The sequence below is a fragment of the Phymastichus coffea genome, unplaced genomic scaffold (genome assembly GCF_024137745.1).
Source record: "Phymastichus coffea isolate CEN01 unplaced genomic scaffold, Cenicafe_Pcof_1.1 PCOF00005, whole genome shotgun sequence".
Classification (NCBI taxonomy): Eukaryota; Metazoa; Arthropoda; class Insecta; order Hymenoptera; family Eulophidae; genus Phymastichus; species Phymastichus coffea.
Window position 1 is genome coordinate 2,141,362 of NW_026706816.1, and position 19,333 is coordinate 2,160,694.

At 39.1% G+C, this 19,333-nt stretch overlaps 1 protein-coding gene across 1 annotated transcript in view; it reads right to left on the reverse strand.

Moving 5' to 3' along the window:
• Window positions 1–19,333, reverse strand: part of LOC131667528 (troponin C, isoallergen Bla g 6.0101-like) — a 540,200-nt gene that overhangs the window by 174,498 nt on the left and 346,369 nt on the right. The window contains exon 4 of the mRNA XM_058941001.1: window positions 6,530–6,784. Within this exon, the coding sequence (XP_058796984.1) occupies window positions 6,530–6,784 (255 nt within the window). The remainder of the gene's footprint in view (window positions 1–6,529; window positions 6,785–19,333) is intronic.

The window sequence follows — 19,333 nt, forward strand, 5'->3', positions numbered from 1 at the left end:
TTGGTATTAATAGTTATCCGTTGTGAGTTCCATGCTATGTTAATCACATTTGCAATTGTTTCTATTATTTTTCTGTAGTTATCTAATACATTAATTTTTTTCATGTTATATTCAGACATTCGATGATGAGAACAATTGTGATGATGTGTACAAGTGCCTTGTGAACACAAATATGTCCTTACATCCAAGAGAAACTTATCCTTATCCACATCCACATGGACTTCCAATGCTGAATTTAGACTATTATCAAAGTTCCCTTGTTGCTTTAGTTTGTAATATATTTGTTGTAAATTGTTGCAATGTATTTTGTGGTTCATTGTATTTCTGTATCTAGAATGGATGGCCTTTTATCCATTTTTTTATTTTGTCCTTCAAAATAAATTGAAATATGCTTCAAGAAATGTATTGAAGAGCATAAAAGACACTATTTGACAATACCTTATTTGTTCCAATTCATTTAAAAAATAATCTAACGTATAGCTTGTGACTTTGCTAATGTAGAAATTTCGGACTGAGAAAGTAATGATCAGAAGAGAATGATTGCTGAAATGTTTTATATAAAATTCTGATAACACTATAAATAGACAACAGGAGACTAAATTTTTGAGTGACTAATATATGAAAATTAATAGATTTTTGATACTCTTACGGAGAAATAGCGATCGTTTGTGTTTTAGGTCGCTCGCAGCCGTCCGCACAATTTATTTGAAGGGCGCGATTCGAGAACCGCAAACGTTCCCATGATTGAATGATCCGCTAAGCAAAACGGATCAAAACGCGCGTTACGAAATTCAGGATGAGGAGTGACCAGGCGAGACAATGATGACAACGAATTAGTAGTAATAAATTTAATTAAGAAAACAAAATAATAATCGAAATAACGCAGAAAACAAAAACTCATCTATAATGGAACAAACTTATCACCGGTTCGTCTACGCTCGACACAATTCTTTGCGCTCACGAAGATGAACGAATCGGTAGTAGGGCTGCCACCCGATCCGCCTTCTCTACTCCTCCTACACTCAGCAACACGATTCGAACGCGCTCGTATAAATTCAACAACGGCCACGGTTGGCGAGGTAGCTGGCAGATCTGCCCCTCTACCCGCATAGTAATGGTACGTGAAGAATGCTAGAGAGAGAGAGAGAGAGAGAGAGAAAGAGAGAGCACAGATCTCGTCCACTGGATCTCCTGCTCACCTCTATAATTGTTCCTAATGCTGTTATTGTGGCTGTGGTTGTTCTCGACGTTGTCGGCGATATTGTTGCTGTTGATATTGTTATTGTCGCTGATGTTGTCGTCTCCGTCGCTTATTTTTCTCACTATTACTTTCCTTGTTGAACCTGGTTGTTCGCGTCAAGAAAATGGCTGCTCATGGCAACGACTGCTCACGCGTGCATCCGCGTCATCTCACCCGTATCTCACGCGCACCTGTGTCGGCTTAACTTTAATCCGTGGCTGGGCACGATCCAGCCAATATCACAGAACTTACGCAGATCGGACGCGTCTCAGAAAAAAAGAAAAAAACAGAAATCTCGTCAGCGAGGGTGTGGAAAAACTTTGATAGAAAGAAAAAGATCAGTCAAAAATGGCACGTGTGACGGCCTATGCTGAAGCTCAGTATAGACTGAAAAAAAATCGGCACGAGGCTGTGTGCGCAACTACTTCCTTCTCTTTCTATCTTCTTCTCTCTCTATCTTTTTCTTCTCTCCTTTGTCTTTTTCTCCCTTCGCTCTTCTCCTACTACCACCTGCGCCTTCCTTCACCACTCGTCCTAGTGCCGCACCTCAACAAAGCAAATGCAAGCAAAAGCATAAGTGTGTGCTCTCAACTAACACACTCGCAGCTTGGTAAAGCGCATGGACCTCGACGAGAGTCTGACAGCAGAACGACGGCCATGCCGCGATTCTTCGTCATAATACAAAAATACACAAAAGAAATTTTAAGTCTGCTCAAGATATTACATTATTGAGGTGCTCAACGTTTTCATTTGAAAATTTACAAGCAATAGTTTTGATATTATACAGGGTGTCCAAAAAGTAACGATACACCTGAGAAATTTTCTAAGCCGGTTATTTTTTTAACCGGGTGAAGGTTGTTCTTGAAGTAACTTTTTACGAGGAATCCGATGGTAACCTTGGATTTGACCTTGAACCTCATTTTCAAGGTTATTTTGAGGTCAACCTTATTTTTTTAAATGGAAACCCCTATTTTTTATGGCGGAATCGGAAAGAGCGGAAAATTTTACGTCCAGATATATATTGAGGTATGAGGTTGAGGTAACCCCTAGAGGTCAACTGGAGGTCAAAGTATGAATTCTTAAAAATCTCGCGAATTCAGTCGTTAAACAAAACAAACAAAAAGATAACCCCAGGTAACTTTCAACGGTGCTCTTTAATTTGTCCTTGAACCTCATTTTCAAGGTTATTTTGAGGTCAACCTCTTTTTTTTAATGGGTACCCCTATTTTTTATGGCGGAATCGAAAAAAGTGAAGACTCTCACGTATGGATGAGTTGAGGTTTGAGGTTAATGTGACCTCTAGGGGTCAGATGAAGGTCGAACTGTGGCTTTGTAATAGTACCGGGATTTTAGTGGTACAAGGAAGCAAATAAAGGTCATGGAAACCCCCATTATCGACAGCGGCAATCGAAAGAGCGGAAAATGTCACATCCAAATATCTACTTAGATCATAAGTCAAGGGCGAACTTAAAGTTTAACGTCAGTCGAAGGTCATCCAAACTTAAAGACGCCCTAAAATTTTTTAAAGTTTTTTTCATAATGGAGAAGGGTATTTATTTAGTATTTGCCCATCGGAGATCCGTGACCTTAAATTTAACCTTCAACCTCATTATCAAGGTTTTTTCAAGATCAATTTTTTTTACTTTTAGCGTTACCCAGGAACAACGACGTGGACGTAGTAAAAATCGGTCCCCTTGGGGTGCTTTATTTTCGTGAGTACCCCTCGCCTCTCACGATCGGGGTGCTTGATTTTCGTGAGTTCCCCTCGCCTATCAACAATGATTTTTTACGCTTATTTTCTTAATAACTTGATTAGCCGGTTAAACTTTTTAAGGTTACTATCCCATACCTATTCATTGAAAATCCACCAACAATTTCACTTGGTTCTATCCTTAGGAAATGTACTATGCCTAACTTTATCGTTTTGAGCTTATTCTTCGGGACAATTGCATTTTCAAAAATTAATATTTAAAAAAGCAACATATTTGAAAAGATTTTACCATTCGAAAATCTCCATAAAGCATTAGTGCATTAGTCGGACTGTAGTAGAACTTTTTTGTAAAAGTACTCAAATTATAATTTTCATTTTTTGAAAACATTTATTTGGGTTGCAAACTTTTTGTTTTTAATTCTGATTGATTTTTGAGTAAATTTCGATTCGCTGACTTAAAATGGAACGCCTCACTGAACGAGAAAGAATATCACTTCTTATGATGAGAGGCTGGGGTGGAGTAGAAAGATCTTACAGGGCAGTGAGAAATCTTTTTAATGAGACATTTCGGGTTAATAGAACTCCAATTGCTATGTCTACTGTTCAGAATACTATTTCAAGGTTTGTAAATTTTGGCCATGTCAGAAATCTACCTAAGTCAGGCAGACCACGCTCAGCAACAAATGAAGAGAATTTATTAAATGTTTTATTATCATTCACTGAAAATCCATATAATTCTATCCGCAGAGTTGCTCAAGAGCATGACATAAGTACATCGTCCGTACATATCATTTTAAAAACAGCAAATTTCGATCGTCGTGTTGAGTTTTGTGAAGATATGATGGCACGCATAATTGAAAATCCAAATCTTCCATTAAACATAGTTTTCTCTGATGAAGCAACTTTTCAACTTGACGGAACATTAAATCGACATAATTGCAGGTACTGGGGTGCGGAAAATCCACACTGGATGCGAGAAGATAAATCGCAATATCCTCAGAAGTTGAATGTTTGGGCTGGAATAGTGAATAATCGAATCATAGGGCCATTCTTTATTGATGGTAACTTAAACGCTCAAAATTATGAAGAGATGCTTCGTAATCAAATAGTTCCAGCAATTAGAGAAATAGTCGGAGACAACTTCGAAAATACATGGTATCAGCAGGATGGTGCTGCAGCTCACTATGGACGATACGTTCGAATTTACTTAGATGAGGTGTTTGATAATCGGTGGATAGGAAGGAGAGGCACAATTGAATGGCCAGCTAGGTCCCCCGATTTGACGCCTTTAGATTATTTCTATTGGGGTTATCTAAAGGATCGGGTATACAAAACTAAACCCCAAAACTTGGACGAATTACGTCAAAGGATCATAGACGAATCAGCTCTCATTCCCACTGAAATGATCCAAAATGCTGTTGATGCTTTTTACCACCGATTAGCTTACTGTCAAGAAGTGAACGGTGAACAATTCGAGCACTTAAAATAAGATGTGCTGATGTAAGATAAATCATACGTGAGAGGCCAGGGGAACTCACGAAAATCAAGCACCCCGATCGTGAGAGGCGAGGGGAACTCACGAAAATCAAGCACCCCGATCGTGAGAGGCGAGGGGAACTCACGAAAATCAAGCACCCCGATCGTGAGAGGCGAGGGGTACTCACGAAAATAAAGCACCCCAAGGGGACAGATTTTTACTACGTCCACGTCGTTGTTCCTGGGTAACGCTAAAAGTAAAAAAAATTGATCTTGAAAAAACCTTGATAATGAGGTTGAAGGTTAAATTCAAGGTCACGGATCTCCGATGGGCAAATACTAAATAAATACCCATTATGAAAAAAACTTTAAAAAATTTTAGGGCGTCTTTAAGTTTGGATGACCTTCGACTGACGTTAAACTTTAAGTTCGCCCTTGACTTATGATCTAAGTAGATATTTGGATGTGAAATTTTCCGCTCTTTCGATTGCCGCTGTCGATAATGGGGGTTTCCATGACCTTTATTTGCTTCCTTGTACCACTAAAATCCCGGTACTATTACAAAGCCACAGTTCGACCTTCATCTGACCCCTAGAGGTCACATTAACCTCAAACCTCAACTCATCCATACGTGAGAGTCTTCACTTTTTTCGATTCCGCCATAAAAGATAGGGGTACCCATTAAAAAAAAGAGGTTGACCTCAAAATAACCTTGAAAATGAGGTTCAAGGACAAATTAAAGAGCACCGTTGAAAGTTACCTGGGGTTATCTTTTTGTTTGTTTTGTTTAACGACTGAATTCGCGAGATTTTTAAGAATTCATACTTTGACCTCCAGTTGACCTCTAGGGGTTACCTCAACCTCATACCTCAATACATATCTGGACGTAAAATTTTCCGCTCTTTCCGATTCCGCCATAAAAAATAGGGGTTTCTATTTAAAAAAATGAGGTTGACCTCAAAATAACCTTGAAAATGAGGTTCAAGGTCAAATCCAAGGTTACCATCGGATTCCTCGTAAAAAGTTACTTCAAGAACAACCTTCACCCGGTTAAAAAAATAACCGGCTTAGAAAATTTCTCAGGTGTATCGTTACTTTTTGGACACCCTGTATAACATGATCTGATGCGACGGTAAGAGTGTTTAAAATATCAATAGAAAGGTTTATGATACTTCACATGTCGATGATCGCTACAGTGAAATTCCAAGTGTGTCGTGGTGAGATAATTCACTGACGTTATTAGAATGACTTGTCTGTCTGTAGCTATAGAATGTTTATTCTCTTGATGAGATATCTACGGATAATTCACGCTTTTAGATATGTTTCCAATTCAAATAACCATATTTATTTGTAAAAATTGATATTACTGTACAATTTTATGACGTTTAATAATGATCTGAAGAGATTAAAAATTATTCGTGAAACGGTATAAAAAAAATGAAGTGCTCTACGTATGAATTTTTATTAAAGGCTTAGTTTCACATCTTTGTATAGTATTTTTATATAGTTAGTTTTTCTTAGTCATGTATGAAAATGTTGATTTTCCTTGAAAAAATGATTATGGTCTTTAAATACCTGAAAAAATTACTTCAAGGTCAATATTTTCAATGCAAAAAGTTTCATATCGAAGCTCAATATGTTCAAGAAAGATAATTTTATGACAAAAGTTGGTTGAAAAACTTGAAATAAAAGAGTTATTTAAATTTTCATTAGTTTGATCATTAAATGATTTTCTGGAGATCACGAGAACAGATTTACAAAATACTCTTTAGATGCAGAATTTCCCGCTTTTTTTAATTCCCGTATTAGAAATAATGACTTTTATTAAAAAACACTCTATACACTTCAAATGACCTTATCAATGATTAATCACATTAACATAATTTGCACCAACAGATGTCCCTTTCGCCATGATACAATTTTTGTCTCAACTTTGTTTTCATATTATGCTTAGATGCATAGATTAAAATATCCCACTCTGTGTTATCGAGCTAAATTTTCTTGTATTACTTAAATAAATTATCCAAAATTAATGTTAATTAAATCATCTACATTTAACTAAATTATTAATAACTTCTGATAAAATTATTTATTTACTGTACCATCAAAATCTAATGTTCCTGAGCCATCAGCATCTATTTCATCGATCATCATATCTAATTCTTCTGGCGTCAAATTATCATCTAACTCATGGAGAATATCTCGAAAAACTTCTGTGGTTATGTAACCATTTCCTTCTTTATCGTACAGACGGAAAGCTTCTCGAAGTTCTGCCTGAACAGCTTCAGCATCTGCGTCATCTTCAAGAAATCTTGCTGCTAAGTTGCAAAATGTATCAAATCTTATTTCTTTCCTACCTGTTCAACAGCAATTAAAATGAAATTAGAAAATATTAATGTGCCTTCGTTCATAATTGTCTCAATGAAAAAATTTGAAAAAGAAGAGTTTGTTTGCTATATTATTCAATGCTCATGTTCGTAGATACATCGTATTTAAAAATAAATAAATTTCGATATGCAGAGGTTCTCTTTTGCACTTTTTAACTACTTAAATATGGAATATTAATCAGTACTTAAAATAGACTATTGATGATTGTTACGTGACGCTTCATTGTATTATTTTTTTTATTTTGTCAAATAATATTTCGGACCCGAGACTTCCGTTCGGACATAGTATAATCAGCAGTATTCGTGTGCGCGACTCGGTGGGAACGTGCGGCAGAGGCTGATTCACGCTGTGCCAGCATGCTGCGACGGCATGCTTCGGTCAGCGTGCTTAGCTAGGTAAGACGATCCGATACGAGAAGCGTAAACGTTTAAAGTATATGTGCGAGAGAGAGACGAAAAGCGAGGGACAAAAGATATATAACGAACCGGCGTAAACAACGAAACCAATCCTTAGTCAGTCAGGAATCAACGCTCGATTAAGAGCCCCCTGCAAGAGTTAGAGAATATTATAATAAAATTATATCGAAGTGCCGAGTATCGTTATTTCTAACGACCTTTTATTTGCTATTGGAATACTATTGGAATACTATTGGAATACTATTAGAATAATATTGGAATATTATTGGAATATTATTGGATAAAGAAAATATATTGGACCAGCTTATTGAATTAATTCGAAACCAGTGATTACCTATAAAACGAACCTAACAATATCTCGGACCTAGACGACAGAGTGAGTACTTTTAAGCTCTATCCTCCATAAGGTGAAATCTCTTCCTTATTGTTATTTCATTATCTCTCTCTCTTCGCTCTAATATTACTAAGCATAATCAAGGTTCCCCTTTCGGTGAATCCACGTGATTGCGTACCGGGACCAAGTGTGTAAACACCGCTGACCGCGTAAACTAAAATATTTATTTTAATAAATCGCGAACCACATAGTAGCGCGATATTATTATTAGAAGTATTATTCGACGTATTAAAATATATATATATATATAAACTTATCTAACATACCGGCGTAAGTTCATTTAAGTCAATCGGCGAAGCCCCCCCTCCCTTTTTCCCGCCTGATTACTGCCGCCTGGCTCTCGCAAGGACGAACTTCGGATATTATCGGTGAAGACGCGATCCATTCGGTGACACGGTCGGGGTACCGTACTGAAGGGCTAGTCCACCCGAGTTAGGACCACTCGGAGCTAAAAACGGTCTAACACGCGCCAGTTTTGAAGAGACATCAAAACTGGCACGTAACAAATGGTAGCAGAGCGTGGTTAGTGCCTTCGATTAAATGCCGTAAAATCATTGTGTCTACTTTTAATTCTATTGATTTCTTTTATATATATATATATATATATAAATTAACACATGGGCTCTGGAATTTCTTTTTGGAGCGGCACGCGGAGTTGAAACCCGAAGCGTTTCTTCCGGCGTATAATTGAGGTTTAGCGAGGAAGAAATTTTCGCTCTTTCTCACGCGTTTGATTTAGCTGAAACCAACGGGAAATTTGAACGCGCTCGAATTTCTTTTGCTGACTGAGTTTATTTTTTTTTTCTTTTCTCTCTTTCTTTTCTTCTGCATTCTTCCTGTTCGAGTAAATTCCTCGTGTTTTCTAATTAGCTTGCAAATATTAACGAAATTGAGCTAGAGGTTTTGCGGTCACCTGCCTATTGGTCAATTTTAATTGAAACAATTACTTTCGCTAAGTACTTTTGTTTTAATACTTTTATGAAGGTGAAGTTTTTTTTTTATCTATTTTTCTTTTTGCTGATAAGTGGGTTGTAATGATTAATTTCACCCTTCTCTTATTTCTTTTAAATAATAAGGATTAGCGAAAAATTTAGATGGGATCAGTAACACGCCAACAGTCTTAACTAATGGGGAGCGACCGATAGAAATTTATTTGCAAGTTTAGACCGCTCTATTGTCTTACGCCTTACTAGGAAATTTATATTATTCTCTCCTGTTAGGGAGGTCAGACCCAAAATAACGATTCAAATTTGAGTTTACTTTTTACCTGGTGTAGATCCTATTTGAGTATTATTATCATTATTAATCGAATTTTGCTTTTCCTTAGCTATAATAATAATTACTATTTACTCTTATATTATATAATCATTTTGGTCGCAATTTAGTGACCGCGTGTTATATTATTTTTTTTTTAGAGTTTCTTTCCCCTCTATTTCTCTTTCTTCCCATTCGCGTATTTTTGTCTCTTACCATCTGACCCCAAGAAACGACAGAAAATGGCGACTGAACAAGCGACCTTAAATCTTCTAACTAGTATGTCAGCAAGTTTCACTTTGCAAAGTATTGTGCAAGGAATCACGGAATTTGACGGAAAAAATGTTCCTCTAAAAGACTTTATTCAGAACATCCGTAATGGAAGGGCACTTATAGCTGATACACAAGAAGCAAATTTTATTCGCTTGATCATAGCGAAATTAAAGGGACCAGCGAGAGATTGCATTTACGGTAAAACCGTAAATACAACCGAGGGACTAGTTAAAATACTTAAGGAGCGATTTGCCCCGTGTAAGGACTTCTCTTATTATGACTCAAAGATTCATAATTTGCGAATGAAAAATGGGGACACGGTCGGAGATTTTCACGACCGTATCAATATTCTATTAAACTGCGCACAGAGCGCCCTGAAAGAAGAACTTGGAACTGATTATAGTGATGTCATGATGACCCCGATAAAGAATTCCACACTTAAAACCTTCATTGACGGGCTGCCGAAAGAAATCGGGGACTTAGTCGATATTAAGCAGCCGAAGTCTCTTGAGGAGGCTTACAAGGAAGCCCTTCGCATAGAGACTAGAAATAAGAACAAGCCAAAAAATGAGGACCTTAGTATGAGTAAGTGGCTGTCGATTAACCGTGGATTTAATGTTGGGTATATTCAGGACCAGCAAGTTGAAGCTGAGGAACCGTACTACGAAGAATGGGAAGAGGTACCTGCGGAAGTGCAACAATTTATTATCCAACGACAGAACGGACGATTTTATCAGAATAATCAACGACAACAATACCAAAATCAGAACCAGGAAAGCCAGGCTCGACAACAGGAAAATCAGTCCCAGGGGCAGAGGCAGTTTATGTTTAGAAATTGGAGGGAACGCCAGCGGAATAAAAATTTTCAAGATAACGGCAGTCACCCAGGACGATTGTACAATCCTGATACGGACATGTATCAAAACCCTACGGGACGAAGATACGGGGCAATTGCCTACGATCAACAACAGAGATTCAATGAGTTGAGACCGAACCCACCGTATCAACACTTTGGAGGAAATCCCGGTAATTTAAACTCCGATGGGGCTCGCCCTGGAGTGACTGCGGCGGGCCCATCTCAGACATCCCCGGCTCAGAATTATCGGCAGCAACAGGCGAAAACTCTGATAACGGAAGTTCGACAGACGCCGGAAGCGGAGAAGCCGGGAGTACCGCCAGCGAAAGTGATGACGATACTGAAAAATTCGGAGACGTTGCTTCCGAGTCAGTCGTCGCAGTTGCCGCAGATCGGGGACCTGGCGCAAGAGATAATAAAATCCATGCGCCTACAAGAGTAAGATTTCGAATACCCGAGACCGATAAACGGTGGACTGTATTTATGGTCGATAATGGATCGGCTGTAAATCTTATAAAATTTAATGCCTTACATTGGACTACGAGGTTCGACCCAAGCGAGTCGACTACGCTGAGCGGGATAACTGCACACACTGTTCCGACTCTAGGCACTGTATTGCTAACGATAAATGGCAAGCCTGCTAAATTCCATATAGTGTGGAATAATTTCCCCATTGAAGAAGATGGCATGTTAGGAAGGGACTATTGAATAGACACGAGTGCAGTTATATCGTATTATAATGGAACCCTAATGGTAAACAGTGATTTAATGAATCCGATACCATTCCTACCTACTAATGTGCCTATGGAACATTTACAAGACAATCTTATCAAAACTATGCGCATAGTACCGAAAGACGATGAAATATCAGAACTTGAAACTGATTCGGACCTGGATTATGCGATAGAGCAGCTTGCAAATGAAAGGATTAGTAACTCTAAGCCCGGACGAGTGAAGAACGTGGTCAATCACGGTACGGTCAAATACACTATAGGACCAAGATCTCGTCAAATTATTCAAATCAACTTGATCGAAACCGAGTTGACAGAAGGCTACCTGCCTAGGATTGACGTGAAGGACGAAAAGGTATTTCTTGGAGAGGGAGTAGTCGCAAATGCAAATAATACCTGTAAAATCATGGCAATTAATACACATGATGACGAGGAAGTTACCATTGAAGTGGACCCGAGAGAAATTTTGCCGTTCGAGCAGTTTAAATCGCAGTTCTCCATCTCTGGCGGCGAAGATGTTTCGGAATCTAAAGTAGCCAGGCAGGTCAATGATCAATATAAGAAGAGGGGAGAGAACCTCTTACAATTAATCAGGACCGGACATCTTAGTCCAAGCGAGCTCCAAAGCGTTAAGCGACTACTAAAAAGGTATCCACACGTATTCCTACTACCCGGAGAACCATTGCCCTGCACGGACTTAATAGAACACGAAATCCATCTTGAAAATAGAATTCCCGTAAATACCAAACAGTATAGGCACCCTCCTGTTCATAGACAATTTATTTCTGAAACGTTAAGAAAACGATTGGAAGACGGAATAATAGAGGAATCGAATTCACCATATAACTCGCCACTTTGGATAGTACCTAAAAGCCCGGCGAGTGATGGAACCCCGAGGTGGAGAATGGTCATCGATTTCCGAGAATTAAATAAAAAAACTGTCGGTGACGCTTACCCTTTACCGAATATAGGGGATATATTAGATCAACTGGGGGGATCCCTTTATTTTTCAACATTTGACCTTGCGAACGGATTTCAACAAATACCCTTAAGAAAAGAAGACAGGCCCAAGACAGCATTTTCATCGTTTGATGGGTACTTCCAATATAAAAGGATGCCGGAAGGATTAATGAACGCGCCGGCAACATTCCAGAGAATGATGAATATATTGCTGCGCGGGCTGCTAAATGTAGAGATGCTAGTGTACCTAGACGACGTAATAGTTTATGCTAAGAACCTTCATGAACATGAAGTGAAGGTTGGCAAACTTTTTGAGAGACTATCGGATGCGGGACTAGTCCTACAGCCCGACAAGGTGAATTTCCTTTGTAGGGAAGTAAAATTCCTTGGGCATATTGTAAGTGGTCGAGGAGTCGAGCCAGACCCTAAACTAGTCGAAGCTGTAATGAAGTTCCCAAGACCAAAAGGAGTGAGAAGTGTTAGATCTTTTCTAGGACTGTCCGGATACTATAGGCGATTTATTCAAGATTATTCAAAAATTGCCAAACCCCTCAGTGATCTTACTAAAAAGGGACAAGAATATGATTGGGGACCTGCACAGGAAGAAGCCTTTGAAAAGCTCAAGAAACTCCTATGTGTAGCTCCGATCCTAACATTTCCGGACTTCAATAAACCATTTAAGCTAACTACAGATGCCTCAGATTACGCGATTGGAGCGGTACTTTCACAAGAAGAAGATGGAGTCGATAGGCCTGTAGCTTATTTGTCGAGACTGCTAAGTAAACCCGAAAGAAATTATACGACCACTGAGAAAGAGTGTATCTCAGTTTTATACGCGATGAATCAGTTCCGGCCATACCTCCTATGCAACAAATTCACGCTAGTCTGTGACCATGAACCTTTGAACTATATGCATACGGGAAAGGACTCTGGACAACGCCTTATGAGATGGATGTTCAAGTTTACGGATTACCAATACACCTTCAAGTATAAGGCGGGAAAATTGAATTGTAATGCCGACGCACTGTCAAGGAACCCGGTAAATTTACAAGAATACTTGGATGAAAAGGAACAAAAAGAGAAAGAACTGAATGAAAATATACCGAAAATTCAAGTAATGATGCTGAAAAACAAAGCGACTAAAAGGAAAATCACTAAAGAACAGACCGAAGAAGATCCAGAACAACTGGTAGAGATACGAAGAAGAGCGCATACCGCGTCCAATGAGGCTAGACCGAAAGGCAGACCAGTAGGGGCCAAAACGAATAAAGGAAGACCACAGTTGGACCATAGCACCGTAGCGGAAAGAACGAGAAGTAAAAAGTTTGTACCCACGACCTCAAAGTCTACTGGAATACACAAGAAAACCTGGGCGTCAGCTGATAAAGAAAAGATGCGATCGAAAAGAGTCCAAGAGCCAAAGAATTGCGAAGCAGAACTTCCTACAGACGACTCAAGTACAGAAGCCATCGAGGAGACCCTACAGAGAAAACAACTGGCCGACCAAAACTATGAGTCCGTGGCAAATACTTCCGAAATAGAAGTAGTTGTAAACAAAAATGCAAATGAGGACGAGAAACGAAAGTCGGCTCATCCTAAATTATATTGGCGCGTGCAAGAAATTTTAAATCGATTGGACCGAGAGAGTCAAAGCTCGATTATGTCGGACTCTGAGGCGGATATGAGCAAACTACTGCCCAGTTCCTCGAGACGTTCTGTGGTATCCTCGACTGGTGTAGAGGATAGGGACGCGAAAGAAACTCATGACAGTACGGACAACCGGCCTCCCATAGAGGACCCGCGATATAGCGGACTGAGAAGAGGTAAAGAAACGGAAATAGAAGCGAGTGAGGATCAAGAATCCCAAATGAAGAGCCCGAAGACAAATAAGGCTAGCGGTACGACGACTGAGGGAGTTTTATCTGAATCAAACGAAGAGTCAATTGAAATACCGATCACTGGACCCCAAACTAGCGCGAGTTTTGAGGAAACTGAGGATGAAACCTCCAAAGAAAACGCAAACAGCGCAGGTCAAGGGAACCACGACGGTTCAGAGAGGGGGCCAAGGACCAGTCTAACACCAGACGAAGTCTGGACATCGGCAGAGAAATTCGAAGCCAGTCTACGTCGACATAGAAGCTTGGACAACGTATCGTACTTTTGGGACGATTTGGGTCTAGCCCAAGATAACAAAACCATAGAGATGCCTTCACATTTTTCAGACGGTGATGAACCGTTTCCGGAAATACAGGAAACACTATGGGAACTCGACCCATACGATGACGAAAACGAGACTGATGAAGAAATGGCTGGACGAATAAGAAAATTGGTGGATAAATCTCAAAAGGTCGTTGCCTCACAAATTGAACAAAGTAGTGATAGCGATGAAGAGTATCCGAACAAAATCAACGAAGAGAACCGTGACGAGGTGGCGGAAGTACCGCGTCATAGAGAAATTTCAGTGACTCCAAGCATAAAGGTAGGAGCGCCGACTGCCAAAAGTACACCCATGGTTCAGGGGCGACGTCCTGTAGTGAAATTTAAGGGACTAAACGCTATCACTGAGGAATCGGCTACGAAAGATGAAACGCCGGTAGAATTACACTTTTCGCAAGCACCCGTAGAGGATGAATTGTTCCTCATGATACCCCCACCCTTGGGACCATTAAATCAATATAAAAGACCCGAAAATCATCAAAATCCGAGTTCTAGTAGCGAGGGAACTAGCGGTGACCAAACGTTGGGACCTGCGAATTATATCCTTCAAAATAATGTCAGCACGAGCCAACAGTGCTTAACTTATAAGAGGGATAACATTGTTCATTTTATTTCACGGAATTGCGACAATAAGACCTCCGTCTCCAAACTATTAGAGGAAATCGGAGCGATAGATCTACGGAACGTGAAGAATCAGAAGCCCAAAATTGGACAGATTTTAACAACCGAATACAAAAACAAATATATCTTCTCAATTACACAGGCCGACAAAAAATTTTACCAAGAACCCGAGTATAGTTTTCCGAAGGTTTTTTGCGCGCTGAATCCGAATCTGAGGTCAGAATTACTCTGGTGGCTCCGGTTTTCGAGATATCCTAACCTTAAAGTGCAAAAAACGCGATTTTTGCCTATATTTGAGGTTATGTAGCAAAGAAAAGAAATTTTTTTCAAAAAACTGTATACATCAAATTAAAGTATGAGTTTTCTTCTTTCAAATGCCGTTGAGTATGCTCGGATATCTTTTTTTTTCACGAAGTTACACAAATTTGAAATAAAAAGCACTTGGCTAACTTGCTCTACCCAGCGTCATGTGGGTATGCCTGCTTAGGGGTTGGGAGGGCTGGTTTTAAAGGGTTGAGGAGGTATTTGGGGATGAGGCCTATTTAGATCATATTAGTACGCATACCTGTGATTAGAAAATGAGTTTTTTTATCAAAAAGCAGTTAATTAAACTTGCTCTACCCAGGGTTATGTGGGTGAGCCTGTTTAGGGGTTGGCAGGGGTGGTTTCTACCCGTAAGAGAGCATTTTGTAAATAGAAGCACGATGCTCACAATATTTTTTAGTGTTTTGTCATATTTCCAAGTTTGGTTTAAATTGGTGAGTGGCTCTTTAATATGGTTACTTGTTAGATAGCTTGGGCTGAATGATGTGGTGCTTTTTAAATTCATAAAATTTGAAATTTTCAAATTTGTGTAACTTCGTGAAAAAAAAAGATATCCGAGCATACTCAACGGCATTTGAAAGAAGAAAACTCATACTTTAATTTGATGTATACAGTTTTTTGAAAAAAAATTTCTTTTCTTTGCTACATAACCTCAAATGTAGGCAAAAATCGCGTTTTTTGTACCTTAAGGTTAGGATATCTCGAAAACCGGAGCCACCAGACTAATTCTGACCTCGGATTCGGATTCAGCGCGCAAAAAACCTTCGGAAAACTATACTCGGGTTCTTGGTAAAATATTTTTGTCAAATTCTGTCGGCCTGTGTTATCGTTAAGGACAAGTACCACGACTCCACTAGTATAGAAGCCATTAAAAAAGGGTTAATAAACTTAAAAAAATTGCTCCTGCAGAAAAAACTGAACAGTTTTCGTATAGCCCGGAGAGGAGATTATACTGATGACTTAGGGCCCGGACTATTAACCGAAATATTAATAAGAATATTCGAAAACAGTCCTGTAAAGGTTACAATTTGCTATGGTAAATCCATTATACCCCCAGAGAACGAAAGAAAAGAGATTATCCGAACTTTACATGATAGTCTTGTTGGAGGACATAAGGGAGTCAATCAAACTTATCAAAAGATAAGGGCCCGGTATCACTGGGCTGGACTACGCAATGATGTGCTGGATTACGTCAGAAGGTGCCCGAGATGCCTCGAGAAAAAAATTGATCGGCATAAAACAAAAGAACCAATGTTAATTACAAATACGCCGATAGAGGCGTTTGATAAAGTATCAATTGATACTGTAGGAAAGCTACGGACCACCCCTGGTGGAAACTCCCACCTGCTAACGATGCAATGTAATTTGACTAAATACTTAATTGTAGTACCGATAAAGGACCTTAAAGCAACCACTATTGCTGACGCGCTAGCCAGACACCTAATATGCCAATTCGGTGCCCCTAGAGCAATATTGTCAGATCGAGGTACCAGTTTCCTGTCGGAAATTGTAGAATCACTTCTACACCTATTCAAAATCCATCATTTAACCACTTCCGGTTATAGGCCTCAGACCAATGGGTCACTCGAAAGGAGCCATGGGCCCTTGATAGACTTTATACGTATATATTCAGAGCGCTTTAACGATTGGGACCGTTTGACGCCGTTCGCGGTTTTCACTTATAATACTAGTATTCATAAAGCAACCGGTTATACCCCGTTCGAATTAGTATATGGACGAATTGCTAGGTTCCCAATGAAAATACCGCGAGAAGAAAAATTACGAACGTATAACCAATATTTGAAAGATCTTATTTTACGTCTTACCGAATTAAAGATAGCGGCCGGCGTAAATCAAATACGTGAGAAAATCAAATCAAAAGGGCGGTATGACAGACATTCTAACGCATTCAATGGGAAGGTAGGAGACTATGCATGGGTCCTAAATGAACCACGAATAGGAAAGGCCGATAGTTACTACAAACGACCTTTGAAAATCATCGAAATTTTAAATCGAAAAAATATTTTATTAGAATTTCCGAATGGAAAGAAAGTACGCAAGCACGTGGATAAGCTAAAATTGAAACATTGACTATATGCTATTTAAATTCTACCCTTTAAGGCCATAAATCTACACTTACTATCTCGTACCTTACAGAAAAAAAGTTCTTCCTTTCCAACATGCAAAACTTTCTCCTTCTTCTCCTATGCTCTTTACTCGCATTATCTGTTACGGACCCCCAAGCTTACACGATAGAAAATTTGAGCCAAAATCCAGGATTATATTATGAAAGATTGGACCCCATAAGGATAAAAAGAGCAGATTGGAAAGTATACCTTACGGTTGATACGAAGTACTTCTTGGCAAGGACCACCATAATACATGACTTTCATATATTGCTTGGGAATTGCACCAAACACCTAGATGGAATTACGTGTAACAACCTGTTAAATAAAGATATTTTGGATATAAAAGAGCTCACGCTTCAACAGCTACAAACGGAAATTACTGAATCAATCGGAAACATGGGAAACATCCAGCCACCCAGAGTTCGGGGGCCCGGAAGCATCAGGAACAAAAGATTAATACCATTTGGAGGGATAGGAAGTTTAAGCCACAGTTTGTTTGGATTAGTAACTGTGGACGAAACGAATAAAATAGACGCGAACATCGATCAATTATACCAAGACCAGAAATCATTAATCAACCTCTTTAACAAAAGGACACACATTATTACCACGGGAATAAACAGATTATTCAAAATGATAGACATACATGGTGACAAAATCTTCCAGCTTGGAACCCAGATGCAGCAAAAATTTGAAAAATTAGAAAATGAAAACGCACGCTTAGAATATATGATCTCTGTACAATCTTTTGGAAGAATGTTGGAATCTAGATTAGATTATTTCATTAAAGGCTCAGAAAGATTCCTAGAAATTCTCCGCGCATTAAAAGAAAGAAAAGTGCACCCAGATTTAATAAACACTGATGTGCTGCACCAAATAATTAATGATATCAAACATACTGTAACGGACCTTGATTTTCCTATTCCAACGGAGCATCTCAGAGTGGAAGAAATAGTTAGAATTTCGAAAATCGATGCATCGCATCGCGAAGGAAGGACATATATAGCAGTGCACTTGCCCCTTGTGGACAGAGATTACTATAATTTATATAGATTGCATTCTATATTAGTACCACAATTATCGATCTCTAAAAAGGGGTCAGCATACATAAAATATAATTACCCTTACTTAGCCAGTAAAAAAACAGTATATGCAAATGGACCATCAATCTCTATTAGATTGCACTCGAACTCACTACACCTTTGTATGTTCAGTAAAAGGACCCCTTCTAGATGTTAATCTGCATAAGAACTGTGAATTAGGAATGCTAATACAACCATCTGCCCATGAATTGTACCATTGTGATATAGTACTGAAAAGTCAGGAAACCACACAATGGAATTATATTTCGATGGACGGATCGTGGATTTTCTCTGCTCATCAACTGGACACTATACGAATCGCTTGCCCGGACCGAATGGACCAGATGATCCACATACAAGGGCTAGGGATACTCAAAATCGCCCCAGGCTGTATTGGATACTCGAGTGACGCGACTCTGTTAACAGAAGCAAAAAGGAATGACACGAACATTTACCTATATAAACCAGATTTGAACCTCAACTTAACGACTCTATACCCTACCGTACATCACTTATTCGATTCAGATATAAAATTAGAAAAATGGGTCCCGCAATCCGGAATGTGGACTAGCCAGGAAAAAGCCTTAAATGATATTATGGAGAAGGCAGAAACTATAAGTCAACACAATAAAATTACTACCTACCAATCCGGACTGATCTACGGAGGACTAAGTATCAATATTATTATGATAATGTTACTAATTGCACTTGCGTATAGATGGTGCACTAACTGCACATGGACCTCGCATAGCACCAAAACTCACAAATCACCCGACGCTCGTAAATTTAACCGAGACTCTATAGCAAGAACCACATCAATTTTCCAAAGTCTAAAAATGACTAGGACCAGGAAGAATTCTAAACGGACGGATGAACCAAGACAATCTATTGTTCATACGTTAAGCGACAATTCATTGGACCAAAACGAAACAAAATCAAAAGCATCATCTACACCGAAACCTAACCCCCAAAAACGACACGACAATACCCTTGCACTGCAGACCCAAATCGCAGAATTAATTTAATGACTATTAACATATTTATATGATCAACTCACGATTTAAGTAATGGCAAATAAGGCCCTACTAAAGTTTGGCCCTATGGATTACATAAAGTACGTCCCGATGCGGAATGGCAACGGTTTAATGGGGTTCGCCGCATTTATCCATACCTCCGACGCGGAAAGGGTGGTCGCGAATAAGCTTGGCCACCATTTGAAAGCCAGACTTATTCGCCCCAGAATCGTAAAATACGGCGAAAA